General features: G+C 44.7%; 1 protein-coding gene across 3 annotated transcripts in view; it reads right to left on the bottom strand.

The window, feature by feature from the left end:
• The window catches only part of RFFL (ring finger and FYVE like domain containing E3 ubiquitin protein ligase), a 74,624-nt gene extending 49,584 nt beyond the window's left edge, over window positions 1-25,040 (bottom strand). For 2 of the 3 annotated variants that reach the window (XM_052657382.1, XM_052657383.1), the window contains exons 1-2: window positions 24,938-24,950; window positions 13,564-13,638 (exon numbers count right to left, since the gene is read on the bottom strand). In XM_052657382.1, coding sequence (XP_052513342.1) covers window positions 13,564-13,609 — 46 coding nt within the window. In that variant the 5' untranslated portion in view covers window positions 13,610-13,638; window positions 24,938-24,950. Of the gene's footprint in view, window positions 1-13,563; window positions 13,639-24,937 lie in introns of all 3 variants that reach the window. The other variant, XM_052657385.1, reaches the window with a different exon arrangement.
• Window positions 25,041-25,430: the final 390 nt, after the last annotated feature.

Genomic DNA, 25,430 nt, shown 5'->3' with positions numbered 1-25,430 from the left:
CCAAGCAGGCTCTAGGCACCTCCTCCATCCACCCTGAAGATAAAGTGACCTTACAAAAAGATAAGACCTTTAGCACTCACCTATTGAGCAAAGGCACCTTTCTGTCCGGGCTTTCTTGGTGGTGCAGTGGTAAAGAAGACACCTGCCAATGCAGGAGACGGGTTCAATCCCTGGGTCAGGAAGATCCCCTGGAGAAGGAAATAGCAACCCACTCCAGTATTCTTGCCTGGGAAATCCCAAGTACAGAGGGGCCTGGCAGGCTACAGTCCCTGGAGTCACATGTATGGACATGACTTAGCAACTAAACAACCACCACCTTTTCTATAGAACACAACAAGGTATATTTAACTACAAAGAGAGAAGCCAGGTGCTTACAGCAGTGTAAAAACATGTTTTCCCTCTGAATCTTACTTGAATGTATGCTTCAATGTCAGAAGTAGCTTTACAATCACCGATAAAATAGGCATAATAAAGCCTACCCAACACAGGGTCTTATAGGTATCAAATAAAATGACACAAGGGAATAATTCTGTAAGGTACTGTATTACTTAGGTGATGATCTAGAACTAGGTTTCAGGAAGTCCTATCAATCTTCAAATTAATTTTGGATGGTTACCTGAGGGTTCCAGGTGACATATACGGAACAAGCACTATGGGCTCAAGTTCATTAAACAGGAACCAAAACCACACTTTCTAACTAGAGAGCTTATGGGTTTTCTAATACTGCCAAGTCTAATAAAGATGTTCAGGCTAGTGGTTTGACCTTCAGCCACTGTCTGATGGTGCTGAGCTTTAGGTCAAGGACCAGGTTCAGTGAAGGAATTCAACAATCCAGCAGAAGAGACAGGCTTTGCTGCAGAAGTTCAAATAAGGAAGAACTCTACCAGAGGAAGTCAGGGAAGGTGTAACATATGACCTAGGTCTCCTAGGGGATGACTAACTTTGCCTGTCAGAAAAGGAGGGACCCCCTAGGAAAAGGCAGTGTCCTAACAGGATGTGGTATAATCAGGGACTGGAAAAATTGAAAGGCCCGTGAGGTTGAAGAAAGGAGAAAGGAGAGGGAGGAAGATAAAACAAGAGTTGAGACTTCCCTGGTGGTCCAGTGGTTAAGAAAGACTCTGCCTTCTAATGCAGAGGGTATTGGTCAATCCCTGGTTGGGGAACTAAGATCCCACATGCTACAGAGTACAGCCAAAAAGTAAAAAAAGGAAAAGTAAATAAAATCTAAACATTAAAAATAGAACAAGCAAGAGTAACAGGTAGGGTATGGTCAAACTGTAAAGGATTTTACCTCCCAGCTAAGGAGGAAACAGGGACCCAACGCCACTCTGACATCCTGAGGATAAAAAGATTAGATTTGGCCTTTAGTAACACAACTTTCATAGAAGGCGATGGCACCCCCACTCCAGTACTCTTGCCTGGAAAATCCCAGGAATGGAGGAGCCTGGTGGGCTGCAGTCCATGGGGTCGCTATGAGTTGGACACAACTGAGCAACTTCACTTTCACTTTTCACTTTCATGCACTGGAGAAGGAAATGGCAACCCACTCCAGTATTCTTGCCTGGAGAATCCCAGGGACGGGGGAGCCTGGTGGGCTGCCGTCTGTGGGGTCGCACAGAGTCGGACACGACTGAAGCGACTTAGCAGCAGCAGCAACACAACTTTGGCAACAAGAAATGAGAAGCACTGGAGCAGAGGAAGGCGCAGGGTGACACGACAAAAGCACGTAAGGTCTGATAAGGCTCTGAATCAGAAGCTACAAAAGCAAATCCCTAGAGGCAAAGTATGTAAAACGTGACATCTTCATTGTGTAAGACCGGGGAGTATCTGTAACCCGGGTGGAGAGCAGGTCTTGCCTAAAAGTGTTCACACGCAAAATTTTAAGCTTCAGGGCTGGTTAAACAAAATATCTAGTTTTTGACCTCTGATAAATGAAAGCAGTACAGTGGGAATGAAGGAAAGACACACATCAAACAGCACTCTGATATAATCGAAAGGGTTGAGCAACCATAGATTTAGCATATTTAGAGATATGAGGCACAAGGAGAATGAAAGAGGAAGATCTGGTGCATATAATCAACAGACTTCAAACACACAGCAACATGAGCAGATAACAGATACTGGGGAGGGGAGAAAAATGACTTGTTCTGTACGTGTTGAATTTAAAATGGCTTTTGAATGACCCTGGTAGCTTTGAACGACCCAGCTGGACACAGCCTGTCAAGATTTGTCAAGCTGGTACTACTTAGTCATAAAAACGAATGCACTTGACTCAGTAACTAATAAATAAGGTGGATGAGCCTAGAGCCTGTTATACACAGTGAAAGAAGTCAGAAAAACAACTATCGTATATTAACGCATGTATGTGGAATCTAGAAAGATGGCACTGACGAACCTATTTGCAGGGCGGCAGTGGAGATGCAGACATATAGAACAGATTTGTGGACACCAGAAGGGAAGGAGAGGGTAGGACGAACTGAGAGAAGAGCACTGAAACCTATGTATGCAAAATTAGACAGCAAGTGGAAATTTGCTATATGACACAGGGAGCTCAAAGCCAGCACTCCATGACAACCTGGAGAGATGGGATGGGGTAGGAGATGGGAGGGAGGTCCAAGAGGGAGGGGACACACGTATACCTATGGCTGATTCATGTTGGTACATGGCAGACACCAACACCATACTGTAAAGCAATTATCCTCCAATTAAAAATAAATAAATAATTCTTAAAAAGACTTGTCAAGTTGGAAGTAAGGATCTGAAGTTTGGGAGACACAACTGGGCTGGTAAGGCACACTGAGGACAGACAGCTGAATTCATGGACCTATCTGAGGTCTTTAAAGGAAGCGGGCGGGAGAAGAGGGAAAAGAAACCCAAGACAGAGCCCTGGAGCATGCCGACATTTATGGACTAACCAAAAGAAAATGAGAATAAACAACGGAAGGATGCTCTGGAGCCTCAAAGCCACAGGAAGAGGGTTGCTGGGGGCGGGATAAAAAGACCGGTTCGATAGTGCCAAATGGTAGGCAGAGATTAAGTGAGATGGAGGCTGAAATCAGGACCAGGACACTGGGTCTAGAAATTAGGAGTTTCCTTGCACTCTTCAGGAAAACAGAAGCAGGGGGATGGAGACAGAAGTCAAAGTAACGAAGAGCTTCTAACAGGATCAGAGCTGAGGAAGCTCAGTGCAGTTCATGATCATGCTCCCCTTCCTGAGAACCGAACCTGTGCCAAGCACGCTGGATGTAACGCTAACAAAACTGGTGCTGCTTCTCAAACATATCCTGTGATGAGGGAAACACAGGGTTCTCCTGAGCACTCATCCAGTCTTGGTGAGGAAGAGGAGACTTCCCAGAAGTGATGTCCAGGCTAGAGCCAGTTGGCCGGCGTATGCTGGGTCAGGGTGTCTCAGAGATGGCTTGCTTGTACAAAGGCCTGAAGTAAAAGAGAACACAGACCCTACAGGGTAACTGCAAGGAGCAGGGGCAAACTTGAAGGGGCGGATGGATTACTGCCCAGTGATGAGGCTGGAGCTCTATGAAGTTGAGAGGTGAAGAACAGGAAGGAAATCGGGCAGCAGTCTGAACAGAGAGCGGGAAGAAGGGGAGGTTCTTCATAACACGTCGGAAACAGCCTGCTAAGATCGTGTTCTCTGCAGTGCAGTATCAGTCAGTGAGCAGAAAAGCAAATGTGTCCACCCCTCTCTAACAATGGGTTATTGTGACTAAACTATTTCTTACAAGACACAGAAAGAACAGAGACTACGAGAGCAAAAGACAGATAAAGCTGTAAACCTAACATTTTTTATTTCTCTGAAGTTATATAAAAAACAGTCTTATTAGGTCCAAAACCACATCCCAAACAAAATGAAACTTTTCCCCTCACGTCCCCTCTGAAGAGCTCAAGGACTGACTTTCAGACAACCAAATCAATCTGGCGTTGACTCACATCTGAAGACTAAGACTCACTCCAGTTTCTGCTGCAGCTCGGTCTAGCTCATGACACTCAAGAGAAAAGAGTCAGGGGTTACCTGATTTTGCCTATTTCAAAACATGGCCAGGGCAGACAGCCAGCTGCCTCCGGTTCCTGCCGCTGCTGAGGTCTTTGGAGGCCCGTTGAGATGAGATCATCTCGGGAACCAACAGCAGTGGCTTTCAGGCAGTGAATGGTGCTGCCTGGGGACGTATCTTTGGTAAGCAAGATTGCAACAGAGCAGGCGGTTTACCCAGGGCAGTGCTGACTCATGCCAGGCAAGACTCTATTTCCCAAACAACTCAGCCTGAGCCAACCGCAATCAACTGCAACCCAGAAAAGAAGAGGTGCCCCACTGATTCTTTTTTAAATATGAAGCTGGTTATCAGGAGGCCGGTGGACCTATTCCCAGGCTGCTGATCATCAGGGAAGTTCCTGTGGCCAGTCACCTTCCGAAATTTCATCTGAGAGCCTCGGGGCTCTGGACAGCAAGATTACTGAAATTCTGCAGATTACCCCAAGAAGCTGATAAGGAAGTCACTTCACGTTTACAAATTGGAGCATCTGGGTCAGAGGACTGAGGGAACGTGCCCAGGCAGGGCTAGCTGGTCAAATCATTAGAGTGAATTTTGTCAGTCCCGACCAGGCTCGTGGCTCCTTCCCCACCAGGCCTTCTTTGACCTCTCTGATTCCGGAGACAACTCCTGTTCTCTAATTACACAGATACACGGGAGGGTTGTTGTTGTTATTGTTGTTTAATCAGCTGCCACATATTCTCTATGCGAAAGCTCAATTATCCACCATCACACCTACTAGATGTTTAAGGAACCATAGGAGGCTATGAAAATCACATTGACACTTCTAAAAGAAAAAAGAATCCTTAAATTTATGGCAAGTCTCATTTATTGGTCAGCTTATTAAAAAAAAAATCGATTCTAGAACAACTGGCTCATCAACAGCTATTAATTATTATTGAATTTGCCCTGACAGGCGAGAACTGGCACCGGTGCCAGACAAAGAAAACAAGAGATGAAGTCCTTGCTTCCCCGGGTGTTCACTTGACAAGAAGGAAACTAGAGTTCACATCAGATCCTTCTGTTCCCTGCTCCAAATTTCCCACAGTCATCAGCTATTCCTCAGCATGGACTCTCAAAGCCGCCACACCTAGCCTTGTTCATCCCGTCAGGTAGGTCTCTCAAGGCGTCGGACTCTGGATGTAGCTGCCAATCCAGTCTGTCCTTTGGTAAACGTTAGGATTCATTAAATTGTACATGTAGATTGTCAGAATTAGGGTTTCAAAAACTATGCTATTTAATTCAATTCCTTTTCACGGAGCTAGTTAAAAAAAAAAAAAAGGTATTTATCCAACTCAATATCCCTTAATTACATTATTCCAGCAGGATAACCATGCTGGGCTTTTAGGTTTTATAAAATGTTCCCTCCTTTATTTCCTCCTCCTCAGTGTTTCCCTTTTTTCAGAAAATAGCTGTGTTTAAAGAAGTTAATTAGTCTTTCCAATGACAGAAGCATCTTTACAGCGGTCGACAGCCATTATCTCACAGACCACACTTTAGAACATATTTCTGTCATTGACGATAAGTCACAAACATCCTAAGATGGAGCAGCTTTCAAGGTACACAGAGTAGAGGCAAATACGGAAACAAAGACAGAGGATTGTTAGACCCTTCTGACTCATTCTCTATTAGCAAACTTTAAATGAGGAAGATAAAGTCCAGATGGTTCTGTGCCCAGGAAATAAATGTAAACGATGTGAGGAGCAACAGAAGCATGGGAACTTCCTAATTCTGCTAAGACAAGCACCACTCAGCAGGTGAGGAGGGCTGTCTCAGATTACCCTTTCCCTCTGTGGGATTCTGCACAGTTCTGAACAGTTCTCCTCGCGGGCGCCACCCCCCCAACACATATAACCACACTCCATCCGTGTTCCCTCTTTTAATCAGGAAAAGGCTGAGAATTACAGATGGACAGCTTTAAAAAGAGGTTACATTTGAACTAATAGCTTCAGGCACTTGAGATTTTATAAGGTTAAATGGAAACTCTAAGAATGTGAGACTGGGGGACCTCCCTGGCCATCCAGTGCAGAGGGCATGGGTTCGATCCCTGGTCAGGGAGTGAAGATCCCACGTGCTTCATGGTCAAGGAAACAAAACAAAACAGAAGCAATACTGTAACAAATTCAATAAAGACTTTTAAAAAATGGTCCACATTAAAAAATATATCTTAAAAAAAAAAAGAATACGAGACTGTGTGAGAAATAAACAAGATAATCGTGGCTTTGTGCTTAAGTTCTTTCAATATACTATCTTAAAACTCAGAACAAAAAATGTATATATATAAATTAAAAAATAAAACTCAAACAAGTAATTCAGCACCCAAAGCGCTATAGGTTTACTTCTGATGTGTAGTAATAAGAGATATTTAATATATGCATGTGTGTATGTATGCATTTGTGTGTATGTACATATACACACACACTCACTCTCTGCAAACATCATACCCATTGTTTTACGTGAACAGAAATATGTAGTGTCATTTATAGCCCACCTTTGGGTTTTTTTTTTTCTGATAGATCTTAACATTTTAAACAAGCAGGTGTCAAAAGAAATTAAAATACTCATTTCTTAGGATTCTGTACTCTTCCAAATCCATAGAAAGTTACCAAATATGTACAAAAAGATATGGTGGGGAACTGAAATGGGAGCAGATCAAGGAGGTATTTTAGTTTTATCAATGTCTGAATGCTCTTTTTACAACAAGCATATATTCAAATATTCCTCAGCTGATCACCAAAGAATTGATACTTTTGAACTGTGGTGTTGGAGAAGACTCTTGAGAGTCCCTTGGACTACAAGGAGATCAAACCAGTCGATCCTAAAGGAAATCAACTCTATTCATTGGAAGGACTGACGCTGGAGCTCTAACACTTTGGCCACCTGATGGAAGAGCCAACTCATTAGAGAAGACCCCGATGCTGGGAAAGATTGAAAGCAGGAGGAAAAGCGGAGGACAGAAGATGAGATGGTTGGATGGCATCACGGACTCAATGGACACGACTTTGAGCAAACTTCGGGAGATAGTAAAGGACAAGAAAGCATGGCGTGCTGCAGTTCATGGGGTCCCAAAGAGTCAGAGATGACTGAGCAACTGAACAACAAATTTAAAACCCAGTTTATAGTTTTAAATTGTTTACTGTTTATAAACTACTTGAATCTTTTCCCCTTCTCTTTCCTCTCCACGCACCCCTTTTACCTGCTTCCCCATTTCTGGCATCCTAAGTAATACTGCACATTTCCTCTTTTTAACAAAATTAATCTTATTTATGTCCACATCCTTCTTCTATTTTTTCCCCCACATCCTTTTACCAATTGAGAAGACAGTAAATTGATAAACCAAAATTTCCAGGAACCAGTGGCTTTCCTACTTTGTTGATAATTAGAGACACTGACAAATTATAATCCTGGATGTTTAGGAATCTCATAACTCCCCTCTTTTTTTTTCTTTAGAGTACCTACTCTTCAAAAAAGACAATGAATGTCAACCAAATAGCAATCATCTAATAAATCACAGAAATTAAGCATGAAAATGAAGAGGACTTTAGGATACTTGAGAATCAACTCTAGGGGTACTTGAGAATCAACAGGGGTGCTTACTGAAAAGTTATCACTTCCCAATCCAGTCTCTCAGACACTGAATTAGCAGAAGTGGAAGGAGGCCCCAGAATGGGAATGTTTAATAAGCATCTCCCTTTCCTAAGTGACTCTGATACAAACAGCCATGTCATGTTTTGAGAGACAGGTCATAGTTCTGTTCCCTAAGCACTGTAAAATAAAGCGTGTTTCCTTTGGTAATATGGTTACCACTCCCTCCCCCTATCCCCCACACCCACCAAAGACCCCCAAACTGAACAGGAGCCTCACAGGGCAGGTCTTAGACATTAGTCCCCTCACCCACAAGAACCATCAAGAATATAACAATTGGACTTCCCTGGTGGTACAGTGGATAATAATCTGCCTGCCAATGCAGGTGTTCCATCCCTGTTCTGGAAGATTCCACATGCCTCAGAGCAACTACTGAGCCTGCGCATTCTAGAGCCCATTCTCTACAAGAGAAGCCACTGCTGGGAGAAGACCACACTGAGAGAGCAGAGAGCAGGCCCTGCTGGCCACAACTAGAGAAAACCCGTGCACAGCAACGAAGACCCAGCACAGCGAAAAATAAATAATTGTTTTATAAGACTATATAACAACTGAACTGTATTTATTTTGGACCAGTATTTTTTTCAAGCCTCCAGAGGCAATTATCCTAACTACTCTTAAGGATTTTCGCTGTCACCCACAGCCCTGTTAGACAGAGACGTTTTCACACCTGGGATGCAATACAAGGGGCTTAATGGAATTTTTACAGCTGTGAAAATTAAAGTTCACTTGGCTCAACAGAATAGTCAAATACAACAAAGGAGAAAACCTCCCCGAAGGCATGGGTTGAAAGGAGAGGCTTTCGGTTTTCTGATGAGGCAGTTTTGCCCAGAAATTCAAACCATGGGGTGCTATAGAGCTCATATGTCTTGCAAGTACCCAGATGCCAACTTATCACCACAGCATCAGCCGCCGCAGGCTTTCTGTAACGTTTGGAAGCACAACCCTGTGGGATAAGATGGCCTCTCCTGGGAGTCAGAGGCTGTCGCCACAGCAGGGATCTTTCCATCTTGGGGCCAGAAGGACCAGGCAGTCGGTCCTTTTAATCTTTAACGAGCCACTTTAGTGTCTGGATATAGGGACCGACACTGAATGAGGCTCAACCCGCTTCACAGCACTGTGCTGCAAAACCACCCGCGAGCTGCAGGCGGGCGTGGATGCAAGCCAAGCCTGTCCCCGGGGGTACAGCTCCCACAACCTGTTCTATAATGCAATCTGGGCACTTTATTATCCACTGCGGCGTAATACTTCAAAGGACAGAAAGGTGTCCGATACCAAGGGCACTGCAACTGCCTACCTCGGGCACAGTGAAATGCCGGGAACTGAAAAAGGAGCAAGACCACAGGAAGGAGACTCCTAAGCTGACAGGACACAGTCTGACGACCTGATGACAAGCCTGGGAGAAAGGAAGTCTGCGACATGACCAAACTGCTATCCTGGGCAGCTCTCTTTAGAAACCCGGCAACAGAAATCTTGGAAGTCACCGGATGGGTGTAATTTTCTATACAAAGCTATTTCTTAATTTTTTTACCCCCCTGAGCTGCTAATACAGAAGAAGGGCAGGGAGAAGGCACCTGTCATCTAACTCCATCACCTAAGCAACCCCAATAGCTTCATAATGAAGTGACTGGTAAGCTCATGTCCTATTCCCCAGGAGCCACCGTCTCAGAGCAAAGATCCTGTAATTCAACTTTGAAGATTTCCTTAATTCATAACTTTTTTTTCTTCCTTCTAAAGATTTTTTTTAGGAACTTCCCTGCGGGTTCAGTGGCTAACACCTGGGTTCGATCCCTGGTCAGGGAATTAGACCCTACATGCCTCAAGGAAGACTGAAGATCCTGCAGACCAGTACTAAGACCCAGTGCAGACGAATTAAAAAAAAAAAAAAAAAAAAAGATTATTTTGATGTGGACCATGTTCAAAGTCTCTATTGCATCTGTTACAATATTGCTTGTTTTATGGTTTCATTCCTTGGTCCTGAGGCATGTGGGATCCTAACTGCCCAAACAGGGATCAACCCCACTCCCTGCATTGGAAGGCAAAGTCTCAACCAGTGGACCTCCAGGAAAGTCCCCATATTTCTTATTTACTCTGTAGCTCTGGATTTGTCTCTTCCCCAAACACACATCCACACATTCTCTCTCTCTTTTTCCCCTCTCCATCCTCTTCTCATTCTGTCTCTCCTTGCTCATGCTCTGCCTCCAGTAAGTGAAAGTTCCTAAATTTTTCACCCGGGTTTCCACTAAGAATGCCACCAGATAAAGTTACCTTCCTTCAGCTTCCTAAGTCTAGAGGACCTTTGTTGACACGTGTTTCGTCTTGATGGGTGCTTGCTAAGCCATGCAGATAAAATTACCTGTTCACCTACAGTTACCCTTCATACTGGCTTCTATAGGCTATGGAAATAAAAAGCGTAAGACTTCACAGCCCGAATGTCCCATCAAGGTAGTCAAAGTAATGGAAGAGGCAGAGAAGACAGAAGGAGAGATTTCAAAATAAAAACCAAGTTGCGCATTTCAGCAGCACTTAAGAAAACACTCCATCTGACTAAGCAGCCAAAGAGTGGACAAACACCCAGAGGACTATACACTCTCTTAATGATTACTGCACTCACAGTTCTTGCTTCCCTCAAGGCTCTGCAAGAGATCACCTCATAAAGTCAGACTTGCATTATATACAACAGACTGGAGAGACAGAGCCCAACACCTAGAATTCTAAGGATTCACTTGCAAATAAAGCCACGCACTTATTTCAATTCAAACTCAATTAACAAGGAGTAAAAGACGTTATTTGGGTCTTTTAAAGTTATCACTCTCATCTTTTTTACAATAGAGAAAGGAACCCAAAGTTTTGTGGTGGCTCAGACGTCTGTTTGCGATGAGGGAGACCAGGGTTCAATCGCTGGGTTGGGATGGTCCCCTGGAGAAGGAAAGGGCACCCCACTCCAGTATTCTTGCCTGGAGAATCCCATGGACGGAGGAGGCTGGTAGGCTACAGTCCATGGGGTCACAAAGAGTCGGACACGACTGAGCAACTTCACTTACTTCACTTGAACATTAAAAAATGAATCACAGGGGAAAATGCCCACAATATTCCATCCATGGGGGTTGGGGCGGGTGGGGGGGGGGGCGGTCAGTACAGGCAGCAGGTGGAAAACACACACACATACACACAGAAGACATACATACATATAGAGAGAGACAGAAAACATAGCTCAAAAGTCTAGAGCCACTCAACAGCAGTTACTTTTGGTAGGGGTGAAGGTTTATTCTTTGTTTTCTACATACACGTTTGTGCTATTTTAGTACTTAAATGAGCAGTGTTAAGCTAATTAACATTATCAGAAATGAAGTAAATAAAGTACCTAAGAGCACTGGACAAAGAAAATGAAATTTGAAGGACAAATTGTTCAGTTTGAAAAACTGAACAAGTTCAGAACAATTTGAACAAGTTCTTAGGGCCATTCTGGGCCAAATTTTCAGCATATTTAAGGCTGCATTCACTGAGGTAAACCTGTAAAGAATTAACCAGAATTCAGTGTTGGGACAGCAGCTGGTTCGTTCGGCTGTCATTCTGAGGCAGATGCAGAGATGTGCCAGGTCCTGCCAGGGAAGGGGGAATGTGAATCTCATGCTCAGGGTCCCTCAAGGTTAGTCTTGGTTAGTCTTCCCTCTCTCGAGGACACCAAAGTGAAAGTGAAAGTCGCTGGGTCCTGTCCAACTCTTTGTGACCACACTGGATTTTACAGTCCATGGAATTCTCCATGCCAGAATACTGGAGTGGGTAGCCTTTCCCTTCTCCAGGGATCTTCCCAACCCAGGGACTGCACCCAGGTCTCCCACACTGCAGACGGATTCTTTACCAGCTGAGCCACCAGGGAAGCCCAAGAATACTGGAATGGGTAGCCTGTCCCTTCGCCAGCGGATCTTCCCAACCCAGGAATCAAACTGGGGTCTCCTGCATTGCAGGTGGATTCTTCACCAGGGCAGAGGATTAAAAAGCAGGTCAACAGACCACTGACCACTGTCCTGAGACACAGCCACATGGAGGGCTAACCACAACTCAAAAATCTCTGCTCTCTGGCAATCAAATCAGTTTTACAAGTAATCTGATGAATTTAAAAACCAGATACGCTACTTGTTTTAAAAAGTTAAAAAGTGGGAACAATACCAAATGCTGGCGAGGATGCAGAGAAACTAGATCTCATACTCTGCTGGGACAGACTGCAAAACGGTACAGTGCTGGGCAAAATAGTCTGGTAGTTTCTTTAAGAGACTGAAGATATACTTACTCTGAGACTCAGCAATGACATTCCTGGGCACTTAACCCAGAGAAATTAAAACCTGTATCCACACAAATACCTGTATACAAATGTTCATAATGGCTTTATCTGTAACAGCCCCAAACTGGAAACAACTCAAATGCCCTACAATAGGTAAATGGTTAAAAAACTGTGATACATCCAAGGCATAGAACACAAACTTATGGCTACCAAAGGGGAAAAGAGGTGAGGGAGAGATAAATTCAGAGTTTGGGATCAGCAGATACAAACTACAACATGTAAAATAGATAAAACAAGGTCCTACTGTACAGTGCAGGGAACGATATTCAGTATCTTGTGATGAACCATAATGGAAAAGAATATGAAAAAGAATATATATATATATATATGCTGAATCACTTTGCTCTACACCAGGAATGAAAAGAACATTGTAAGCCAACTATACTACAATTTTAAAAAAATAGTGACCCATCCATACTACTTAGGCTATTTAGCAACGCTGCTACTGCTAGGTCGCTTCAGTCATGTCCGACTCTTAGTGACCCCATGGACTGCAGCCTACCAGGCTCCTCCGTCCATGGGATTTTCCAGGCAAGAGTACTGGAGTGGGTTGCCATTGCCTTCTCCTGTAACTGCATAGTGATACACCAATTCAACTTACTGCTATGGGGGGAAAACACCATTTAATGAGTCATGAAGACAAAGCACAAACCCGACTAAGTGGACACACGCTGTGGACCACAGCACTGCTATGACCAGAGCAAATGGGGGGACGGGGGAGGGGAGAAAGCGTTATTAAATACAGCTAAATACAACATGACTAAATACAACTTGGATGGAGGGCGTCATGCTAAGTGAAAAATGCCAATCTCAGAATGCCACATGCTGTTACGGTTCCATTTCCATAACATTTCAAAAAGGATAAAATTATAGAGATAGAGCACAGATTACTGCCAAGGCTTAGAGATGTTGGGGGAAAGGGACGTACGTGACCATAAAGGTGCAATTACAATTACTCGTCCAAATATCCAACCACTATGGGGAAATAAGGAAGGCGAATCGTTTGTAAGGCAAGCATGTTATTTCATATTATTCTGCTGTCCCTTCGACGCCAGAAATAAAAAAGAAAAAAAGATTCTTTAAGTGTGGGTTGGTTGCTGGCTCAACCATCTGAAGTGTATCTCAGATGTTGCCTGCGCCCCATCCCTCCCGGGGCTTTATCAGAGCTTCCCCGGGGCCAGAAGCAAAGAGCCAGGAGGCAGCAGAGGTAACCCACGCAGAGTGAACTCTCACCGCAATTTCAGCTCAGCATGCGGCCCAAAGTCCCTGCTTGAACTCAAAAGCATCTGAGAACTACGGCAATTAGACAAATCAACTGTGAAAGATGTGGTTACCAGATCAGGTAGGCACTTCACATGGGACAGACTTCTTACTACAAACAGCTTTTGCTACAAAAGTCTCTAAAACATGAGGGTGAGGTTGGTCGGAAAAATGTCAATGATGCTTCCTCCGCGATTCTCTCAGCCAGTCATCACATGTATAGAAGCAGGACACACGCCTCAAAGGACACAAACCTCAAGCTCAAAATCTTACTTTCTATGCTCATCTGGGCTTCTTCCTGAAAGTGATCTACCTCCATTTCTCCACCATCACTTACAACACGAGAACCTTTGGGGTAAAATAAGACATAAGGAGGAAGTACTGTATGGTTATAATGACCCAAGGCCTCCGTAGGTGGGCACACAGCCCAACAACATGCTATTCTACTGAACAGTCACTAACTAGGAAAGAAAAGGCCCAGGGAATCAATAGTCTCATCATAATCCCCCTCCATCCATCCCCATCCCAGTGAGAAAGACAGAGTTTGTTCTAGAGATGCTTAAAGGAAAAAAAAGCTGGACTTAACTTAGACACACGTAACACCATTCTCCCATTTCTTGGTCTCCCAACTAGTCGGGAATAACCATAGACATTCTGGAATCAGAAACACAAATTGTTTCCCAAAGTGTTAAACAATGCTTGTCCAAAGCCCCCAGTAGAGCTAGTAGTTTAGACAGCTGTGCTAGGAGCCACAGAAGCTGCATTTTGTAACTAGTACTGCTTCTGAACAATTGAAACTTTCTCCAGAGCAAAGTCCAAACACAGGGAGCAGTGTTCCTTGCAAACATCCAAACAGTTCCATTATTGTTTAACCACCAAAATAACAGCTCTAATAATCTATCAAGTTTGACATTTCATCCAACCAAGCAATTAAACCATGACGCAACGCATGGATGGAGAGGTTTTTCTTGCCCCCTGCTCCAAATCAACACTCATTTTTACATTATGGCCACAAACACTAAGAACCCTATTTATAAAAGGGTTCTAAAAACCAAGCACTCTGAAGTGCCTCAAAGAAACGGCACACCCTTAAACATTATTTTCAGTCTCCCACCTTTAAGCATCTTTATTAACTGTAGTCAAGTTACAGGCCAGAAAAGTTGGAAATGCTTTTCTAATATTTAGTCAAAAGAGGTAAATATCCTTTCTGATGTAGGTACCAGATGCAAGGTCTATCAACATATTCTCAAATACATTAAAAATAAAAGTCCTAGGACTCCCCAGGAGGTCCAGTGCTTAAGAATCCTCCTACCGCTGCTGGGCATTTGCGTTCAATCTCTGCAGGGAACTAAGATCCAAGTCTTGGGGCAATTAAGCCCGCGGGCCACAACCACTGACGCCTGCTCGCCCAGAGCCTGTGCTTTGCAACAACAGGGGCCTGCACACCAAAACTAGAGTAGCCACAGCTCACCTCAACTAGAGAAAGCCTGCGGTCAGCAACAAAGATTCACTGCAGTCAGGAAAAAAGGAAAAAAAAAGGTGTCCTCACCTTTTCTCATCTAACAGGTCACCAAGTGGTAGAACTCTCCCCAGGTAAGGGAGTTCTTAGTTGGTTGCTTCAGTTACAGGTAGCCTATCAAGTTCCTGAATATTCATTGGAAAGATTGATGCTGAAGCTCCAATACTTTGGCCACCTGATGGGAAGAGCCTACTCATTGGAAAAAACCCAGATGCCGGGAAAGATTGAAGGCAAAAGGAGAAAGGGGCGACAGAGGATGAGATGGTTAGCCAGTATCACCAACTCACTGGACATGAATCTGAGCAAACTCCTAGGGATAGTGAAGGACAGGGAGGCCTGGTGTGCCACAGACCATGGCGTCTCAAAGAGTCAGACACCACTTAGCGACTGAACAACAACAACATCAAGGTCCTAAAATGTCCTCAGAACTACCTAGAACAATGCTACTCAAAGTGTGCAGTCACACATCATCCATGGAGATCCGTAGTAAGGTAAACACAAAAAATTCATAGTAGGTATACACTGCTGTGCATCCAAGTGTATGACTTCCTGGTAATTCATTTTTCTTGTATTTTATAAAAATATTAGTTGGCAATAGACTGGATAAGCACTTCACAAAGCTGGTCCTTCACCACAGTTTCAGAATCACTAGCTTTTCACTTACAAAAATGCCAATTGTGTCGTTTATTGTTCTGAAGGAATCAGAGCATTCTTGCCCTATCCTACAGCTTCTGATTTAAGGGCAATTAGAGAAATCAATGTGCTTTCCAGGGGGCGCAGTGGTAAAGAATCTGCTTGCCAAGCAGGAGACCCGGGTTCGATCCCTGGGTTGGGAAGATCCCCTGGAGAAGAAAAGGGCAACTCACTCCAGTATTCTTGCCTGAGAAATCCCATGGATAGAGGAGCCAGGCGGGCTACAGTTCATGGGGTTGCAAAGAGTCAGACAAACAGACAAACAGGACTGGCCATGAACACACTAGTGAGGAGAAACCAATAAGGAGCTACACCCTGGTGTAATCTCATGGAAACAGTATCCGCTTAGACTCAACAGACCTCATTGCTGGTCTGCAAGGTCCAACTAACTTGGAGACTCTGGGTGAACTGGAGATTTTTTTTTTTTTACTTCCCTATGCCTTGAATTCCTCCTCTGCAGAATTTTTAAAGGCAACCCCCCAATATCAGCATTTCTCAACATTGTTCATTTTTTTAAATGTGTGGTTCCTTCTGACAGCAACACTGTTTTCAAGTGTGGTCTGCAGATAAGCTACATCAGAATCCCCAGCTTCATTCCCAAATTCCCAGATTCTATAGCTGTGGGCTAGCAACCAGGAAAGAGCAGTTTTTATAAAGACCTGACGGCAGTTTTTATAAGTACCCAGGAGACTCTGATACTTACGAAAACTCTGATCTACTGCAATAATAATCTAATGCCTCTAAGAATTTTTTTTAAAAAGGTCACGATTTGAGTGAAATCCCTGATAAATTACTTTAGGTAAAAAGTATTTTTTAAATCAGTATATTAAAACTTACAGAAAGCGGACTTCCCTGGTGGCTCAGGAGTGAAGAAGCCACCTGCCAGTGCAGAAGAGACGGGTTCCAGCCCTGATCCAGGAGAATCCCACATGCCAAGGAGCAACTAAGCCCATGCGCCACAGCTACTGAGCCTGTGCTCTAGAGCCCAGGAACCGCAACTACTGAGCCCGTGTGCCCCAACTACTGCAGTCTTTGCACCCTAGGGCCTGTGCTCCGCAACAGGGGAGGCCACTGCAATGAGAAGCCCCTGCAACCCAGCTAGACAGTGGCCCCCACTCGCAGCAACTCGCAGCCCGTGCAGTAATGAAGACCCAGCACAGTCAAAATTAAAAAAACAGAAAACTTACAGAAAGCATATTTTAACGTGCTTTTATAATATCAGTAATACGTAACAACAAATTTCAACTGTTCCCCATTAAGGGGAAAAAAAATGCTGTTTGGTTGGGAAGACCAAATGTATATTAAAATACACGTAAACATTTACAGGCTATGGTATCAAGATCTGCTTTCTTGACATGATACTCAGAACTCTCAAATTTTGTACCAGTCCCCTTCCAAACAAAACTAGTAACTTATTTTTATGTCTGTGCTGTTTCTGAAAACCTGAGAAGAGAGATTTCAGGGAGCTATTTCTGAGCGTTTCCACAAATAACAGTGCAGGTGTGGATAGTTGGTATCTCAAAAACCAAATTAGATGTAAATGTCAAGATATTTTCATTTTTAATATTAGTTTTTGTAGTACAGGAGACATGGTGATGTGCTGTACAGAAAAGTTTGTTCAGATAAATAAAATTTAGGAATCTGATGACGAGCATCTGGGGGTGAAGCTGCAGTGTCGTCTGCTGCTGCTGCTGCTGCTAAGTCGCTTCAGTCGTATCCAACTCTGTGCGGCCCCATAGATGGCAGCCCACCAGGCTCCCCCATCCCTGGGATTCTCCAGGCAAGAATACTGGAGTGGGTTGCCATTTCCTTCTCCAATGCACAAAAGTGAAAAGTGAAAGTGAAGTCACTCAGTCATGTCCGACTCTTAGTGACCCCATGGACTGCAGCCTACCAGGCTCCTCCGTCCATGGGATTTTCCAGGCAAGAGTGCTGGAGTGGGGTGCCATTGCCTTCTCTGGCAGAAGTGTCTAATACCCCACTAACTGGCTGGTTCACATCACTGTTCCTCAAGCTGCCAGTCTGCATCTCTGTCACCAGTCCAGACAGTTGGGAAACACTGAACTAGATCAATGGGCGTGGGAGTGGTGACTCCATATGGTGAGGGAGGTAGGGAGGGTGGCCGTGCCCTTGTCAAGCCCTCTGGAAGCATTGGGGTAGTCCCTCCCCACCCACTCTGCAGCAAACACTGGCCAAGGTAAACTTCAGATGTGACACAGGATGACTGCAGGTTTTTCCATCAGCACAGGACAAAATGACCAAGAATGGCACCTAAATCTAATCACGCGGAAGAGGTAGAGAGGCAGACAGAAGTGAGAGAAGAAGGCCCAAGAATTCTCCTCGTCCCTCAGTTATTCCTTCCCACCCCACGCCCCTAACTGCTCCTCTGCACTTCCATAAAGTCCAAACTGCCCAAACCACAGCTGCTGGTCTGCAAAAATCATTCCCAAGGCAATTCCACCCCCTTCCTGAGAGACATTCTTGACTGAAGATTCCTCAAACTGGCTGAATAAAGCTGCGCCCACTCTCTCCAAAGCCCTGGAAAACACTCCACCCTCTTTCCCCAAATCAGAACACTCCTTTCATCCAGCATTTTCAAATAAAGGCTCACCCTCTAGTGGATCTTCTTCCACGCCTTGAAGATAATAATTCAGCATGATCAAGAGGGGGTGTAATTCACTGGCTACGGAACCACTGACTGAAGACCCAGGAAAAGGTTGGAAGACAACATAAGATGAGGTCTGCTTATTTCTCAAGCAGATATCTTAATCAGGAAGAAAGCGGTTTGTTTTTTTTTTAAGGGGGGAGGGGGAGGTGGAATTCACAGAAATTGCTGGAGGGACAAGAAGCTTTCTTATTGCATAAAATATACTGATTCATATGCCTTATCAGGACTAAGACTGGAAAGATTTTTCAAAGTAAATGAATAGGGGAAAACAAGAAAAAGCCAGGATGGGAGAGGAGGCTGCTCCATTTCCTTAAGAAAAGCTTTTCTTCTAAGTCTTTTAACATAATCCAGCAGTTGCAAACAAACAATGGTGCTGATTACTAACTAATTACATTTAACCACTGGGGGTGGGGGCGGGGGCAGCAGAGCCTCCAGAAGGCCTAACTTCCTGTAAATTTCAGGATGACTAGGCAGTATTTCATCTAAGTGGATCAAGACAGTTAAAATGGTTCAGCAAATCAGTCTGGCTCCAAGTAGTTCAAATGGGGTGGGCTTCCCCTACCCTGAGAACTGGCCTGGTGGAAACAAACGGTTGTCCTAGGAGCCCCGACCACTGGATGCACGCTCAGTTGCTCAGCCCTGTTCCTCTCTTTGCGACCCTATGGACTGTAGCCTGACAGGCTCCTCTGTCCATGACCACTCAGTCCACAACCCAGAGATAATGAAACCGTGTTCCTACGTGCCGTTCTAGAAAAACCATGTGAAGGTCAAACTAGGAGATGTAGGCTTAATCTGTAGCACTAGAGAAGAGGCAGCTTTTAAAAGTCAAGTAACACCAGCTCAAAAAAATTTTGTAAAGTTCAAATTCAGCACATGCGTGCTGAAAGCAGGTGAGAGAGCCAAAAGATTTTGCTTATCTTTTTACAGGAGAGGACAATGGAGAAATTACCAGACCAACGTCACTTTCCCTTCAGAAAAAAAAAAAAAAGTTAGCAGTCTTAACCGAGATAAAAACCTTCATAGGTCATAACTCCATGAAATCAGCAGCCTAGGGAGAATCTCTCCAAGAACGCTGTAGAAAATTAAGTGCGGATTAGCCTAATTAAATGTAAAGTCTCCTTGAGAGAGACTTCTGCTCCTGAAGACTACAGCCATCTCCGTGAAACGCATCACAGAAAAAAATTGTGAAGAGGATTTGCCAGGCATCACAGCCTTTTCACTTTCACATCAGGTCTGCACACGCTATGATCTAAAAAGAACAGAGTGGTGATTTGAGGAGAGAATTAAGTAATACAGCTTATCAGAGAAAACCACTCCATTCTCTAGTCTTCGCAAAAAGTTCACATGCTCATGTAATATACTGTAACTGTAATATACTTAGGGGTTTCCAAAAATTACACACATTTCCTCAAAAGAGATATAGGAAAAAATAGAATCACGGGGTAAAGGCCAAACATTGTCTCTTCTGAATGCCTGAATAGCCAATTATGGGTCTTAATACATTAATTCTAAGAAAGAAAAAGAGACTATTACAGGAATGTTGAGTAAGACATCTTCAAAACTGTACCCTCGGGCCTAAGTCCGTTGGACTCACAGTAAAATCACCCCCTCAAAAAAGCAGTTTTATGCAAAATTTTGTACTTTAATTTCCCAGCTGCCAAGAGAAATATATAAGGAGCAGAAATTAAACTAATTATGTCAGCAGCACAGTGAACAAAACCTTAATTGTATTACACACAAGTTAGACACTGCCGAACAACACAAAGGCACGTAAGGGCAGAAGCGTCTTTAGAATATAAATGGTTCCCAATCAATATGACAAAAATTAGTCTGTCTGGGCAATAAGCAGATTCACACGTGGGAAAATCCACCCAACATCCTAATTCAATATTAAAAAAATGAGCGTAGAGTATAAGAAACAAATCTCCAAAATGGCTTAAAATCACTTGGTCATTGACATATGTTAGATCATTAATAGGTCCTTTAAGCCAATATTGTACTAATCAGCTTTTTTAACCTCCTGCCCACAAAAGATCCTATTCATCTAGCTGGGTGGACAGGTGTTAGCAACAAGCAACCTTTTTTAGCCTCAGAGTTCCAGTGGCCTGATCTGTGATTACTGCGGCCATGATTGGCAAGTCGAAAGGAAAGGCAGTTTAAAAAGGGGGAAAGGGAGGAGAGAGAGAAAGAAGGAAAAAACCAAAAAGGGAAGGGGGAGAGGAAGATGAGAAAAGAAAGGGCTGTCAGGTGCTATTTAAAGAACCCCCCTCCCCACCCAAGCCTGGGAGCCTGAGTTGAGCTCTCAGGCTACGGCCCAGACACTGGAGGCAGAATTTGGATAATGTCATGAATTTATTCCCGCAGTCATTCTGGATATATGCCTACACTCCACTCGTTCTAAGAAAAAATTTTTTTCAAGTATCTGTGACTCATTCCTCTTTACCATATTCTCTCCTTCTTGAGTCCTCACTCTTTCATACGTTTTCTAAAAGAGCTGACCGAGTAGATATTCCTGGAAGGAGACGGGGGAAGGCTGGATTTCGAAAGATATCTGAAGCCTACAGAATAAAAATCCTCTGAGAAGAGAACATTCATTGAGCTCCATACAATGTACAAAGAAGAGATTTGCTCTCTCTTCATTCGCTGATCAATGCCACCAGATATTATTTTCATCTGGCAGATGAAGAAAAGGAAGCCCACAGAGGTTAAGTGACGTGTCTAAAGCACCCGCGGGTTTGATCCCTGGGTTGGGAAGATCCCCTGGAGAAGGAAATAGCAACCCACGCTAGTATTCCTGCCTGGCAAATCCCATGGACACAGGAGCCTGGTGGGCTGCAGTCCATGGGGTCACAAAGAGTCAGACACAATTTAGGAACTAAACAACAACGAAAGAAGCCCAGCCAGGAGGTGGAGGATCTGGGGCTCAAAGCCAGGTTTGTCTCTTTTCTAAACTGTTACATTTCCCCCAAATTTAATTCCCTAACATATTAAGTGCCCCATTCTGCTTTAACTCAGAGGGCTCTGGATTTCACCTTTTCTTCCTTCCATGAACTCGGCAAAGGACCTGTGACTAAATTTTATTGCCTATTAAGCATCCATCATATCCAGTAAGCGCTTCAGTTAATGTAGAAATGAAACATCTGGCAAACTGGCTATATTTTAAAATCTTACATACAGAGGCTGACCAGGCAGCTCTCCTATGCAACACTGATCAGAACTAGATTTGACTACCCGTTCAGTCCTCCAGTGGTTTCCACATTATCATTCATTTGTCCACTCAGGAAATACAGGAAGCTACTCTCACCAACCCTCCCTCATGACTCCTGACAGATAATACGGCAGACAGGGCCCCTCTGGAAAGTAATTTACATAAAAGTTATAAAAGCTCTTTGTTATCTGTCATGACTCAGAAATGGACTATTCTAGCAAATCAAACATCCTGAATAACATAATGACGCTTTTAAAGGGACTACCAATTTATAAAGAATTTCAAAGCGATGCAACACTGGTTCCTAAACCCGGTTGCAGATCAGAATCACTCGGGGAGCTTTTTGTAAGTAGCTGCCCAGAGTGGCTTTTAAAATACAGATTCTCAAAAAAAAAAAAAAAATACAGATTCTCGGTCATCACTTATCCACTCAAAACAAAAACAAAAAAACACTTCAGGAGGTGGAGCTGGGAAATCTGTATTTTTAAAGAACCCCTCAGTGACAAAACTGCTTTGTAGCGAATCTTTCAAGGAGTGGCTGGCTTTGGGAACTCCTTGTAATAAAACTCACTTTTTAGTTAAAAAGGCTAAAGCTACACTGAATACAATGTGACCTTCTTTTGATGATTTGGGAGATCTTGGGTTTTCCCGTGCCTCTGGATCATCATTCACTAGTCACTGTACTGGCAAAACCAGAATAGAAGAAAAGGTTAAGAATAATCATACTGGTAAAAAGCTGGAAAAACCAGATTTTGTTTTCCTATTAGATTTTTAAAGAGCTGATTATCCCCAGAGGAAAGTCAAGATTTTTATGCTTGCCTTGAAAAAGGAAAATGTTTAAAAACAGGTAGATTCTCTTAACCAACCACTCCAATTCTGAACGTTAATGGGCCCAAATGCATTAAACATGTGGAACAGTCACCCTGAACTAGAGAAAGCAGAGAAACTTCATGACAGTCTTAACAAAGATAAAGGAGGATAATGGGTTTAAGCTAAGAATGGCATCATGAGGATTAGATAAAACCACTGTCCTGACCACAGCAGATAAATCCTGGAAACTGGGAGAGCTAAAGTCTTTCAACACGTAAGGCCAATGATTCCAAACCATCTAGGACGGCTTTCATGTAAGATACAATAGGATACTCTATTAAGAGCCCAACAGGTTTTAGGGGTTTAAAACTCCAAGTAATATAAACTCACAAAACAAGGAAGGGACCACACCATCTCCCTACTGAAGGAATGGGAATTTGTGATTGCCTAGAAAAAGACTGTCCTTCAGAGTGCCAGAATCTTTCTTACAGAAACACAAGTCACACCTACCAATAATCAGTAACCAAACAAAAATAATAACCAGTAACCACTACCAAACAATAATGAGGAAGCTCACACCTCGCGGCTTCAGCAACAGCAATTTAAACTATGCATTCTCCTTAAACTCTAAATTATAACTCAATTCTGTATTGCAGAGGTTATGAGATTTTAAGGTGCAGAGGTTTAATCTTTCCTCTCAAAACATAAACCTATAGCCAGTACAAGTTTCATACAAAAGTCTCTAATCTTTTAAAACAACAGCAGTATTTATTAAAGGTTCTAAGAATAAAAATTGAGGTGGAATTAGTTTCTTTAACACTCCTTGGGTTTACGAGGGTGTTTTCAGAAAGTTCTAGGCACAACACATTTTGTGTACTAAACATCACAATGGACAGGTAATTAGGGAAGAAACTGTACCCTTTCTTTGTTATTGCTGCTGTTTGTCTTTTTAAATGTTGGTCACTGAAAATGGTTTTTCCACTGCTGTCTTAAGATAGTGCTAAGCAGAGTGGTATCAACTGGCTTAGTCATGATAAAATTTTGAAAACAAATTAATTTCTAATCTTTTTGAGAACAGCCCTCTTTTTGTGTATGCTATTTTAGCAATGGGTTAAATTAAGTCAATTTCAAAGATTTACAATCCCTGACCCCAAGGTAAACAGTCTGGATAACAGCTGTCTCCCTGATCAATATGGAAGTTTCTAGTGGGCTGATCTTCCTAAACAGACATTAAAATGTGTGTGTGTCCAAGATTACATGGAAACCTTCTTCATGCACAATCAAGTTATTACAGTTAGGCTTGCCACATCAAACTGTAATTGTCATACCCAATTTTCAAACTTAAGAAAATAACACCTCTAAATAAACTGTAATTTATGACTTGTACTCTGAAGTCCGGAATTATCAGGAAATACGCTATAGAGTTTCAGAAATGCTTGCCATCATCTATTTCCTTGAATGTGAGGCAAAGCAATCAAGAAAAAAGGATAAAGAAGTCGTCAAACCTGAAATCCCCTGAACTAGCTCCCAACCCTAGAATTCCCAACAAACTCGGCCAGCACCGTGTTCCCTGCCTGCTTCCATTCCTAGAAAAATGTTCCCGTCAGTGGACAACCTTGGCCACACTATCTTGAACCGTCACTAAGAAAACAACTACTCCCCACACAGTTGCAGCCAACAGGGGGTGACAGGAGGTGTCTGCCCTCCAAACCATGTGTAAAACGGGATGGGCAAGAAACTTACTTTCTTAGAAGGCCACATAACACCTGGGATGTTTGTTCCTTAATTTCTGGTGGCCTTTAGCCAGGGGGCAAAGTGACAGTTGTGGGTGAAGCCCTCTATCAGAGCTAACAGTAATTCTTCCCTGGGGTAGACGGGGAGGAGCATAGTGCACTCTTCCTTGATTACACAGGCTGTTTTTCCCCTAGAACAAATGACAGGCCAACAGAAAGGAAAAAGTATACTGTTGTTTCTATCTTCAGCCAGCCTGACATCAAGCTCTGAGCAGACAGAAGCCTGCGAGGCTGTGGCTCCCCGGGACCAGCACTCTTCCCCATGTCTGGTCAAATGTCTCCTGGGCAACCCAGCTGCAGAGGCCCCACCGTTCCTCTCCGTCTTGGCCACTGGCGGCCTCATACAGGTTACCTCAGGGCAACAGAAGCCAACTTCCACCAGTGGCCCCTAGGTGGGGAGGGGGGCACGTGGGTGGGAGAAGCATATCCCCAAACTTCTCCATCGAGCCTCCGAACTCCAGCCTCCACCTTCTTCCGAGAAGCCCGCGGGGCTCCTGCCCTGGAAAGTAGGGTCAGGCTAGCTGCTGAACGCAGGCCGCCGCGCGCACCTGCCTCAGTTTCCTCTGCTTCAAAAGCCGCATCTTTCCCCCCAACCCCCACAAGTCAACTGAACCTGCCGATCGGGTAGGGCGTTTGGAAATATATGATAACACACGTCTCCCGTTAGTGCCCCCACAGGTGAAGTGCTTCCGTGAGGGGCACTTTTTAATGGGACAGGTGCGGGCTACCTTGAATGCGCAGACTTTTCAGCGACGGAGGGCTTCCCCTCATTCCCTGTGGGCAGCGACCGTCTCAGGCCGCGCCCCGCACAGAGGAGGCGCCCCCGCCCCCACCCAGGACCACAGCCTGGCGAGACCCCGAGGCCGAGCAGCGCTCCCCGGCTCCGGACTCCCCCAGAAGCCCAGCCTAGGCCGGGCGCCCCGCGGACCCCAGCGCGGGCGCCGCTGCCTCCTCACCTGTCGCGGCCGCCTGCCCGGCCCCGCACCTGGGAGGGGAAGGGGAGGGGAGGGGAGGGGCCGGATCCGGGCCGCGGGCGCCTCAGGCAGGGGCGCTGCGGGCTGCGCCGCGGCGGCGTCTCTGGGGCTGAGGGGCGCCGGGGGGCGGTCGCCACATCCTCGCGGGCGGCCCCAGGAAGTTGGCCCCCCCGCCGCCCCTCAGCCATCCCCCGCCGCCGGGGCCGGTCGCTCCCGCCCCTCGCGCAGGCCCCGCCCCTCGCGCAGGCCCCGCCCCTCGCGCAGGCCCCGCCCCAGCGCGGCCCCGCCCCTCGGGTGCGCGCCGCCGCCTCTCCTGCCGCGCCCGAGCCACCATAGAGAGGCGAGAGGCGCGCGGCAGACCAGAGGGCGGCCTCCGCGCGTGCGCGCGCGCCCCCTGGCGGAGCCCCGGGCCGCGGGCGGCCGACCCCGGCCCAGGAGCCTGAGCCAATGTGTGTGGCGACGCTACTCCGCTGTC

This window comes from Budorcas taxicolor, chromosome 19 (genome assembly GCF_023091745.1).
Source record: "Budorcas taxicolor isolate Tak-1 chromosome 19, Takin1.1, whole genome shotgun sequence".
Lineage (NCBI taxonomy): Eukaryota > Metazoa > Chordata > Mammalia > Artiodactyla > Bovidae > Budorcas > Budorcas taxicolor.
The sequence above is the reverse complement of the archived record's forward strand: the minus strand, read 5'-3'. Positions and strand labels throughout refer to the sequence as shown.